Source organism: Chiroxiphia lanceolata, chromosome 2 (assembly GCF_009829145.1).
Source record: "Chiroxiphia lanceolata isolate bChiLan1 chromosome 2, bChiLan1.pri, whole genome shotgun sequence".
Lineage (NCBI taxonomy): Eukaryota > Metazoa > Chordata > Aves > Passeriformes > Pipridae > Chiroxiphia > Chiroxiphia lanceolata.
The window spans coordinates 98,053,116-98,064,611 of record NC_045638.1 but is presented as its reverse complement, the minus strand read 5'-3'; the positions used below and the strand labels follow the sequence as shown (position 1 = coordinate 98,064,611).

General features: G+C 42.1%; 1 protein-coding gene across 1 annotated transcript; it reads right to left on the bottom strand.

Moving 5' to 3' along the window:
* Positions 1 to 1,059: 1,059 nt before the first annotated feature.
* CCDC181 (coiled-coil domain containing 181) lies at positions 1,060 to 10,036 on the bottom strand. The gene is given in 7 exon segments (XM_032679696.1): positions 1,060 to 1,809; positions 1,811 to 1,916; positions 2,500 to 2,654; positions 3,299 to 3,445; positions 5,393 to 6,370; positions 6,868 to 7,028; positions 9,949 to 10,036. Coding segments are annotated over 6 exon segments (1,581 nt in total). The 5' UTR covers positions 7,006 to 7,028; positions 9,949 to 10,036; the 3' UTR covers positions 1,060 to 1,752.
* Positions 10,037 to 11,496: the final 1,460 nt, after the last annotated feature.

Here is an 11,496-nt window from a genome sequence, read left to right as displayed (position 1 = left end):
GTTGAAACCTGACCTAATCTTAGTACTCAGTCCTTGCCTAAGGTCTTCCTAGGTATTACAGGAAGATGAAGATAGGCACCAAGTTTGCACAAGTACTGTTATAAAAAAAAAAAAGTATTTTTTTACTTGTATGGTTTTTTAATCTTGATGTAGGTTTGAAGTTCTTGACATATGTTTGAAGAGAACTTTTAGCAGCTAATCTGCTAAATCCAAAGAAGCCTATTTAAGTTTCTCAGTTTGACCCCCAGATTTACCATATGTAGCTGTCTAGTTTAGGAGAGGAGTTTCTGAAATGGTTGCTTTTATCCAGTTTTCCTTTGAATCTCATACTATGATCAGATAAGTAAGTTAGAAGTTCTTGCTGTTGCTGATCATGCTTTGGTTTGCATGATGAAAACTACAATAAACTTTCTTTGCTTGCTTTCAAGTTACAGTTTTGGATTTAATATAGTGATATTTCTGACCCTGTTCAATGCACCATAAAAGGAACTATATGACATTGACCTGTGAAACCCTCCACCCTGCTGGTCTGAGGTAATGAACCAAGAAGCATTTCTGTTGTAGCTTACTACAGTTAGGGAGAGGATATTGTCTGCATGTGTGTGTGTGCACCTTTGTGAATTTTCCCCCTGGATTTGCTTGGTAGACACAAGAAGCATTTCTTCCCTTTGGTGTCAGGGAAGGTACAGAAAGGAGGAGGGTACCTACTACTCATGTTTCTCATTAGCATGTAAAATTTCATATTTATGTTGTCAAAAGCTGCAAGACAGCGCTCTCCAGTCCAACACCAGTACTCTCTCAATATGCCTGTAACTAGCTCCAAAAAAAAAAAAAAAAAAAAAGAGAAAAATGCTAACAGCAAATCTGCTTTGCATCTACTACACTTCTGTCTGTTGCAGTACTTCCAGAAAACACTTCGAATGAGGAAAAATAGAAGAGCAATGCCAGGACCATGAAATCTGTTGGATGTATAGCTGGACAGAAAGTTCCTCCTCTTTCACTGACTATGATTTCATGAGTGACCTTGGCATGATCTCTGTCAAGAGTTCACAATTTAGGTGGGTAAGGTGATGTAGTTTATTATAATAAATTTAGCAAACATTGACATTTATACAGGGAACCTAGCTTCCTTAACATTAGGAAAGATCATAAATTGCACAACCTTTTAATTCCATGGAATACAAAACTGCTGAATATGACTCACAGCAATAAGTTTTAAAAACTGTTGAATGCTTACCTACACGTTAGCCTTCAATGACCACTTTCCTTAAACCTTAAAAAGAAAATAGTCCTCTGGTCTAGAGCTGGTCAGCAGATTAATAGGAAGTGTACAAGAAACATGATTTTCCAACAACATAACACCTGGTACAGCCTTCATCACAAGCAGCAGCACATAGCAATATTAATCCAGCAAAAGTCCTACATCTTACATAACAGCCTGCATCCAGGAATTCATGGTGGAGTTAAGTATAAAGTGCCTTTAAAAGATGGGAATGTGTATTTGCCACCCTCATATATGCACTCATTTAGATTTGGTTAAACCAAGAAGATCCCTGAGTTATGTATAAAAGCAGGCTTTTCAACAAAATTACAAATAAATAAATAGGAAAATCATTGTCACTGAAGGAAATTGTTAAACTCGATTGAAAGCTTTAAATACACCACAAAAAGTCAGTTACTGTAAAGAGCAAAAACTCAAGCCATAAAAATTAAGAAGACTGTCACCAAGAACTCTGTGGTTACATCAAATTTTCAACTGTAATGGTCTGTGAAGTGAAAGGATTTTGGCTCTAAACTAAATACAGTGGATGTTCCGCATCTGCTTTGCTCTTCTAGCTTCTAATCTTAGCTGCCTTACTCTCTCTTTAGCAGCTAGTTCTGCTGCTCGTTTTTCTTCTCTCTTCCTTCTGAGCCATCTGTGGAGAGAGAAAGAGGACCAGAAGTACTGGCAGTTGCAATTTAAAGTTTTACATCATCCATTCAAAGGAGACTTGCCCCCCCCGCCCCCCCCCCCAAAACTGGAGTCACGGTGTCCTGCAAAGTAATGTTAGGTATCCTAGCTGAGACAGTCTAAAAGCTGCCACACCCAAACACAGGAGGCACTACCTTTCCACCCCAATTCTCCTGCTTCTGCACCTATCTTTACCTCCCCCACTTTGTTGAGGCAGATTAACATTATACTCATTTAATGGACTGAATCAGCCCAAGCCTGCTCTAAAGCAGGCAAAAAGGGTTTAGGGAGAAGATCCCTTTTTTAGCAAAAGCAATTCACTATTTCAGCTCAGGTTCTGACTAGTAATTTCACAACAGTGAACTAACAACATTAAGGAACTGATGTATTTTTGCTAGACTGTAAGTAAGTTTAAAAGGGCATATTCATGCAAAAAGCCCCCCCAAAGCAGTAAGGACTTCAGAAGTAAAAATGTACCATAACTACAGTATCAAGCTGATAGACTACAAAAGTTTCAGATATGGCTCCTTAGGAATGACCCTACTCACTCTTTAAAAGCTCTGTCGCATTCCTCTGTCCTTGGAAAAAAGGCAAGTTCCTCAGCTTGGCGTCTCAAAAGTTGTATCTGTCTTTCTTTCATGTGTTCTCGGTGCTTTTTTTTAAGCCATAAGTTGTAGGCTGCTTCTGGATCCCTGTTCCTCTCCTAATTAATAAAAAAGACATGTATACATATAGCTTATCATTAAAGGATCTTTATATTAATCACATTATAATAATTTTTTTGAACTCTGCTGGCATCTCCCCTCCACAAAACATACTTTATAAGCAAACTAGAGCATATGCTAATATGGCATGGAATATATACATGAGCCAGCATTCAAAGTGCTATGTTTAAAAGATGCTGAAATTAGCTTTTCAAACCCATCACTGCAATGCAGAGGAACTTAAGAACAGGATCTGAATCTCCAGCTTTTGATCAGGTCATGTGCATTAACCGCTTGCCAACAAGTTCTGATGGCTAGGAACATGCTTCCCAGAGTTTTCTGGGTGCTTGTTCACTGCAGGGTTCACCCAAGTCATTCCCCTGATAAACAGGAGTATCACTGTATCCCCTGTGATTTTATATTTAAGTTCATGTATTCCGCTTCCACGGCTCAAGCCACCCTGCCAAGCAGAACAACCCTAAACATGCAAGTCTATCTGGCTCTTCACTGAAAACAACGTAACAAGAACATTCCCTGTCGCTGTAAATTTTCATACACTTTGCTAAGAACGCAGGCTTAGAATTTGGTTTTCCTATTTAACAAGAGCACTGTAGATCCCAGCTTTACACTGTGAAGATCTTACTTTGATGCTCAACTCCTCCAGCTGCTTTGCGCGGCGAATTCGCTTTTCTTCCTGCAGTTGTTCTTTCTTCTTCTGTAACCAAGCTTTAAAAACTATCTCATTCTCTCTTCTCTTCTGTTCTTCTAGTTCCCTTTGTCTTTCTTCTTCCTTAAGTGGAATGAAAGGTGAATAAACTTAGCTTTTAAAAGAATCATCTTAATCTGCAAAGACCTTCACAGGCAATAAATAAGCCCCTGGAATTATATGAGAGACACACTAAAATACCAATGAAACGGGAATACTGAAAGACTGCATCATAGCTGATACTACTTTTAGGAAGAAATTACTTGGAGCACTTCTGCGGTTCATGACACAGTCAGATGCTTTCAGTCTAATCCTTTTTGTGATTACCTCAATTTCCATGATATATCTTGACTCACAGACATTTAAATAGCATCAGGTGAAAACTTTTAAAATTAAGTCTGCCCAATAGCTCAGATTGGCTTAAAATCACTTCAAATTGATGCAATTTAAAAATGAATGCAGCTCTCAGGCTTGATGGGTGACTAAACCCTAGAGGATATTTAACTACCAATGGATTGCAGGCACTACCTTATAAATAAGGACTTTTTTCTGGATGTGAAGTTGTAATATGTTTACTTAAGGAGTATTAATAGCTTTGCACTTTTTCTCAAAATGAAACATTTTTTACAAAATGAATTGATTTTTTCAAAATTGAAAAAAAGTTTCTTTTAATTATTAATCACATTTTAGCTGAAAAGAAGTATCTGCAAGGAGGAGAAAAGTTTTCCATAAATGCTTCAGGAAGCTGATTAGGACATTTTTTACTAGGATTTACTCTCTTTGACACAAAAGTTACAATCCGTACTCATTTCAACACTTGTAGAAATCTATTTTTCTTGCAAATAGATGCCATTCCTCCTACCTACACACAACTTCCAGATTATGCTCTAAACTTACAATTTGTAATTTATTGGAATGAAAGAAACCCCACCAAAATGAAGCAGATGGATTCCAGTAATGTCAAGAAATGTTTCATGCCTGTGAGATCCATCACAGAATGGAAGAATTCCATTCAAGAATGAAGAAATAAGGTAACACATTCTTACCTTTCTGTGAGTCAGCCAACAAAGGAAGAAATTTAGCACATGCTGTTATGAAAATAACCTTCCTTGCCTCCACCACACCACCTTTTACTTTAAATACACACAGCATGGTGTCGAGATCCAGTCTTGTGTGTGCAAAGAAAACACATCAATCGCTCATCACACTTCATACCCCTCATTACTGAGCTAAGCCTCAGCAACCTTTTTAAATAAAGCAGGCTAGACCTATTTCCACGGATAGAAAGCAACCTTGGAAGCTACTTTAGCCAGCTTACTTAGTACATCATGCCACAGAAAAATGGCAGATGCTTCAGGCTCTTTTTATAGAGCATACAAAGCAAGTTATGTTTTTGTAATTGTATCATCAAAATGCAAAGAGAAGAAAAACATTGAAGTTTTTAAAATCCTTGGTAAAGATTTCTGAAGTCCTTGTTACAGCTGTCAGAGGCTGACTCTCTATTAAATTTTTTCTGAGTAAGGAGCTGAGAAAGAATTAAAAGGGTTCTCACAGTCATTCTCCTGTGTAAATTTTATATTATGACTGAACAATCTCCCATATATTTGCCTAATTCATACTTCATGAGCACCCAGCTGTGAACCTGCCATTAACTTGTGGTTAACATAAATTTCCTGCATTGCAGTGTAATCTGTGGAGATGTGACACCAAGTGCTAAATTCCAGGAATAGTGGGACTGTAACAGAACCTAGGTAGAGGCAATAAGCAAAAGCAGTAAGCACAGTATAGCAGAAAGCAGCCTACCTATGAAGGACATATTAAATAAAGACTTAATTTCTCCTCTGAGCAAGGCATGATCCCATGCCACTCTGTGGGAAAGGAGCTTTGAAAGATTCTATACAAATCCCAGAGAATTATTATTATTATTGCTATTGCTAACTCTTTTATCTTAGAAAAATGGAGTAATGCCCTGGGCACATGATCTCTGTGATGCAGAGGAACAGGATGGTCACTGTGTCTCTATATCTTTACCTCTTTCCTCAGTCTTTCTTTCCTTTTTTCTAACTGCTTCCGTAATTCTTTTTGTCTGGGAGACAGACTGTAAGTGGAGCTTTTCACGGACACATCTGCAGACTGAGTCCTCTGTGGATTCTTCTGTTTTCCCAGACCTCTTGCAGCACTGACAGCAGAATTTGGACGATACTTAGGGTTAGATGGAGGCTTAGGGAAATACACACACTCTTCTTCGCTAGGAGAAAAAGAACGTGCTCCTGGTCTTACTGGAGGTATTTCCTTTATTTGAGAGAGACCACGAAAAGAACTGTAGTGTGATTTTGGAGACACATGGTGAGTTTCAATATCAGTAAAAGAAACACTTATTGGGGGCAAAAAGCCCTGGCTTTCAATATCACATAAACTTAAGAGTTCAAACTTCCCATCTTTTTCCACTAGGATTTTACCATCTGTCATGTCCTCATCTATGCCAGCACGTGGTGAAAGGGATGTGCTTTCCTGTCCCATGTCATTAGAAATATGCAACTGAGATAGCACACTTGAAACATCATCTCCTCCTGCAAAGTCAGTTTTATAAACTCCAGAATCTTCTAGAGGAGGAACTTCAAGATCCACCAACTCATCCTTGAATTTTAACCTCCGTTCTCTGTTTTGATCCACAGGAGCCTGATTCTCCAGCTCTTTGTTGGCTTCTTCGATCTTTTCTAAGATGTAACGCTTTATTTCTTCATCCGCTATCTCACTCAGTTCATCCTGGCTTTCCAGCTTGGATTCCTGAGTAGAGCTTTCTCCACTGGTATCAGACCCATAGTCCTCCTGTCCAGTATCTGACCTGGATTCCAAACTTTCTTCACTGGTGGAGTATCTCACTTTCTCACTTACATCTGCCTCTGAAAGCTGATCTAGATTTTCTTCAATTTCCTCAATGACTTCCTCAAAGCTGTCTGCAGCTTTAAGAATTTGTGCTTTGATATCCTCTTCACTTTCTTCAGGAGTCTAAAAAAAATAAAATAAACTAGTCTCTTCTCTCAACAAAGAACAGTATCAAAGAAAGAGAAAAGAAACAGCAACAGAGAACAGCAGTACTAACTATTCTAATTCTAAACAAGGCTGTCAAACAGTGTATATACTAACAGTTTTTTTTGGCACTAACAACTCTCTCATATTTTCTCCATCTAACCATGGCTTGTGCATAAAAACAAGGGTAAAATCAGCATAAAACCTGAACAAGTGTTGCACAAAGGAACCCAAAAGCACTTTTGAAACAAACATTATTTTCAATGAACACTGAATTTTCTGTTTTAAGGCAATTATAACCAAACCAGTTAGTTCACTGGAATGTTTTTCACTACAATCCCAAATAACCTTCCTTGTCAAAGTTCAGTGAATGTACCTACACATTTCAAATGATACTGAATTTTTTGCTTATGATTCCAAATACTACTCAATTTTGTCTTCTATATAAGACAAGTAGCATTTAATGTAACAAATACCTCTCTTTCAACAAGGTTTTCTTTTTCTTCGTCATTGGTTAGCCATTCCAGGTCTTTTTCAAAATCATCCTCATATTCTACATTTTCTGTTAAATCGCTGATATCTGCTGGATCTCCTTGATCTTCCGTTTCACTCATTTTGGTGATGTGTTAGAGTAGTACTACAAAAAAGGAGAGAGAATAAAATGTTTTAAAACTCCAGTGGCACACAAATATAGAACATTGGTATCTCCTCTGGCACCCACATCAAATTTGTGAGCAGTATCAATACAAGCACGTCAGACAGTGCCACAGCACCTCAGGACTAAGGATCACTGATGGTTTATAAATGTGAATGATTTTGGCCTTTCCAGCTCCTGCTACTAGGAGAAGATTTGAGTTAAAGCAAATCAAGGTGACTTACAAGTCCTAGAAGAACCATGTGAGCCACAGCTTACCTTAGATCAAATTACCAAAAAGCTTCTCATAACGACATATTAAAATAAGACATTCATTGACTGGACTCCTGACAGAAACCTCCTGCTAGAGTGCCTGAGCATTTACAGCAGCTTTCAAACCACATCCCCTCCACTAGTAATGGGGGCAAATAAAGTTACACAGACACCACCTGAGACTGTTGAGAAAAATATTCAGTTTTGGTTTGAATTTCTGAGTAGGGTAACAAAGGGAAATACTCATTAAGCTGTTAGTCAGGCTGGATATAGTCATACTCATGACAAAAGTGAAGGTGAGCTACTATAAGGACCGAGTCTTTTAAACAATCTTGGGACTGCATAGCACACAGATGCCATCAGCTCCTGAAGGACTGCTTAAAAGCCGGTGCTTGGTGCTCCAGGCTGACTGCCTGCTGCCCCTCGGCTCAGCTCACTCAGTGGGAGGCATCTGTCTCCATCTAAAGACACAAAACATGTGGAGACACTCACCAGCCTAGAGAGCTGATCCTGCTCCTTGGACAGCTTTAGCCACTCATAATTCCCTCCCTAATTTGTTTATTACTGTTTACAAAAGCAACATGGAAAAAAACTTCTTGATTATTTGAAAGTTCATGTCCTCTTTGTACCCTCTGCTATGGCTGGAAGATGCCACTTCTGAGTGTCTCTCTAGTAGGACAAATCCATGCCATTTACAACATACTAAAGATCATGATTGTTTTGACAGGACAAGGAGTAAGGGTACAAATTGAAAGAGGAGAAATTTAGGACAGATATTAGGAAAAAATTCTTCACTGTGAGGGTGGTGAGGCACTGGAACAGGTTGCCCAGGGAGGTTGTGGATGCCCCAACACCGGCAGTGTTCAAGGCCAGGGTGGATGGGAACTTAAGCAACCTGGTCTAGTGGGAGGTGTCCCTGCCCATGGCAGAGGGTTTGGAACTTGATGATCTTTAAAGCTCCTTCCAAACCTTAACATTCTATGATATGAGCATTAGCTTATGGCAGCGCAATATGGGGGTAAGAGTTAGCTCTGGCTCTGGATGGCCCTGGAACAGCAAGACAGCTCTTGCCATATGACCATCCTGCCCTTCCAGACAAGAATCACAGAATCACAGAACCACAGAATCAAAAAGAGCTGCACCTGGAGTTTCCAATCTGTCTATGCATTTTGCAATGCATTTTGTGAAAACCCTTTCATCCAAGGAAGAGTGCTGCTCTTTTAGACTTCAAAATTTAGTCAAGATTTGTCTAAGAGAAAAAGTGGTAATAGAGCTGGGCATTTTTTGCTGCAAACTTGTACAGAAACTTTTAAAAGGTCTTTCTTTTCTTTGATCCATGTGTTGTTCAAGAAAATCTGGCATTTTTTCTTTTTCACTTCTTTTAAGCTATCACTTGCCACCAGAGTCACTCGTTCACGCTAGATTTCTCAGAATTTAAATTTTTACAGCTCTTTCAGACTGTTGCCTTGGCTTTCCACACCATGTCTATTTCGATTATTTTCCTGCACCACCTCATATGACATGTAATGATTTTTGCTGGAAAATGCTCTTTCCTTCACAAATATCGTTGGTTTGGGTGGTGACGTGTACCTGGGTTCTTAATAGAGGTTACTTTGCTCTCGTACATATTGAGCACAAAAGAACTATTTCTCTATGACTTCATCATTATGGTAAGAGGACAAAAAAACTGCACAGCTGAACTGTGCCTTTAACACAACATATTCACATTAGCCTGTGGCACTCAACACAAACACTGAAAACTGTTCAATTCATTTAGTTAGAGTATAATGATGGGGAGCAGCATAAAAATCAACTTCTCCTATTGTAAGATAAAGTAGTCATGGCTGAAGAGCGAATTTCCAGTTCTATGTCCTTGTTTCATAGAATCACAGAAGTTAAGGATTGGAAGGGACCATAAAGATCACTTTGTTCCAACCCCCTGTGCCATGGGCTGGGACATCTCCCACTAGACCAGGTTGCTCAAAGCCACACCCAACCTGGCCTTGAACACTTCCAGGGATGGGACATCCACAACCTCCCTGGGCAACCTGTTCCAGTGCCTCACTACTCTCACAGTAAAGAATTTCCTCTATCCTAAATTTCTCCTCTTTCAATTTGTACCCATTGCTCCTTGTCCTGTCACTACAGTTCCTGATGGAGAGTCCCTCTCCAGCATCCCTGTAGTCCCCCTTCAGATACTGGAAGGTGCTATGAGGTCTCCACACAACCTTCTCTTCTCCAGGCTGAACACGCCCAACTTTCTCAGTCTGTCTTTGTAGGGGAGGTGCTCCAGTCTCCTGAACAACTTTCCGGACACCTCTGGACTTGCTCCAACATGTCTGTCTTATGCTGATGGCACCAGAAAATCCGGATTCAGCTGCTATTCTATTTAGGGTCTCATGAACTAAAGTGATTCAGCTTTAAGAGGGACCAAAAGTATTCAGAAAATCTCAGACCTTCATTTCCACCTGCTTCTGTTCTAACCGGGGTGTGTCTGTGGGGGGACTGTTCCGCACACCTTAGTGACACCTCTACGTGCTTACACTCAGGCACCGCCACAACAAAAGGCGGGATATAGCGATGGATTTCTGTTGCTTTGTCCCTTCGCGCTAAACCATACACACACACACACACACACACACACACATACAGGCACACAGACCCGCAAACCCGAGCCCAGCGCTGTTGCGGTGTGGAAGGTCCTCACCAGCACCACCTGCTCCGCTCGGACGCGCCGCCCCGCCCGCTGCCCGGGTCCCGCCGGGTCCCGCCGCTGCCCGGCCCGGGGCACAGGAGGCGCCGCCGCCCGCCCGCAGCGTTGCCGTGGCAGCAGCGGGGCCGCCCCCCCCTCACCTCCCTGCGGCGCCGGTCACCGCACGGCGGCTCCCGAGGGACAAACGCCTCCTCCCGCTCCGCTCCCGCCGCCGCCGCCGGGCACGGCGCTGGAGAGGCGCCACCGCCCCGTTGCCATGGAGACGGGGCTCCGCGCCGCGACCCCCCTCCTTGTCCCCCGCTTCCGTGTGACACAATTCCATTTAACGCCTGGGAATTAACGGGAAGCAGAACACTGAAGGGCGCCGGGGGACATCCCTCCCTCCCCAGGACAGCGGCCGGCGGCTCTCCCTGTCCGGATGAAAGCCCTTGGATGCTGTTAAATTATGCACTTGCCAGGGAAGAGCCTCAGTTTCTGTGTTGTATTATTCATGATGAGCAATCCGATCACCGCAAGAGCCAGCAGTGTCAGAATTCGGGCTTTTGTTAATCACGGAATCATAGAATCACAGAATGGTTTGGGTTGGAAGGGGACCTTAAAGATCATCTAGTTCCAACCCCTCTGCCGTGGGCAGGACACCTTCAACTAGACCAGTTTTTCTCAGAGCCCCATCCTGGCCTTGAGTGATTCTATGGATGGGACATCCACAATTTCCTGGGCAAGCTGTTCCAGTGCCTCACCACTAATGACAGACAAGCAGTGAATCTCCAGAGAAACACCTCTCTGTGTTAACCACACTTTGCTCCTAGAACTTGGAAACGGGAAGAAAAAAAGAAACAAAGAAAATCAGGAAAACACCCTGAATTAATTCCCATCTGGAAAAAAAATACCAAAAAACCCCACCCCGATTTACCTTCAGGGCCAGGGAGCTGGCAGAGGTGTCAGGCTCCTCAGTAGAGCTGAGGGGGAGGTGGCACATCACAGCCTCCTCTATGGGGGACTGAACAGCCCTCACGGGTAGCGGATGCCACATCCCTGTGGTCAGCAGGTCCCCAACAAGCTGTGTGACCATCAGACTCACCATGGAGCACACATAGGGCTCCCTGCAAGGGGAAGCAGCTGCTGGCAGCTCTCCAGGGTGACCAAGGTTCATGCAGCATCACAAGATGCTTCCCAGCACCATATTTTGGGGGATGACTCTCCTCAACCCTCCTGCCAGAACGTGGCAGCATGACCCCCTGGGGAGTGGAGGGAGGGAGTTGTCCTCATTGGCAGTACTGACATGGTGCCTACCACACTGTCCTTCACACAGCCGTGGCCCCCGGTTGGAAATGAGTACACTGGCACAGCAAAGTGAAGGATGACAGCCTACAAGGCCACCGACCTCAGAAGGCAGCATCCCTGCTGTACTAAAGGGTTAATGTTAATGGAAGAAAATACATGCAGAAAACAGCCACGAAACCAGGGCTTTGATAACTCTCAGAG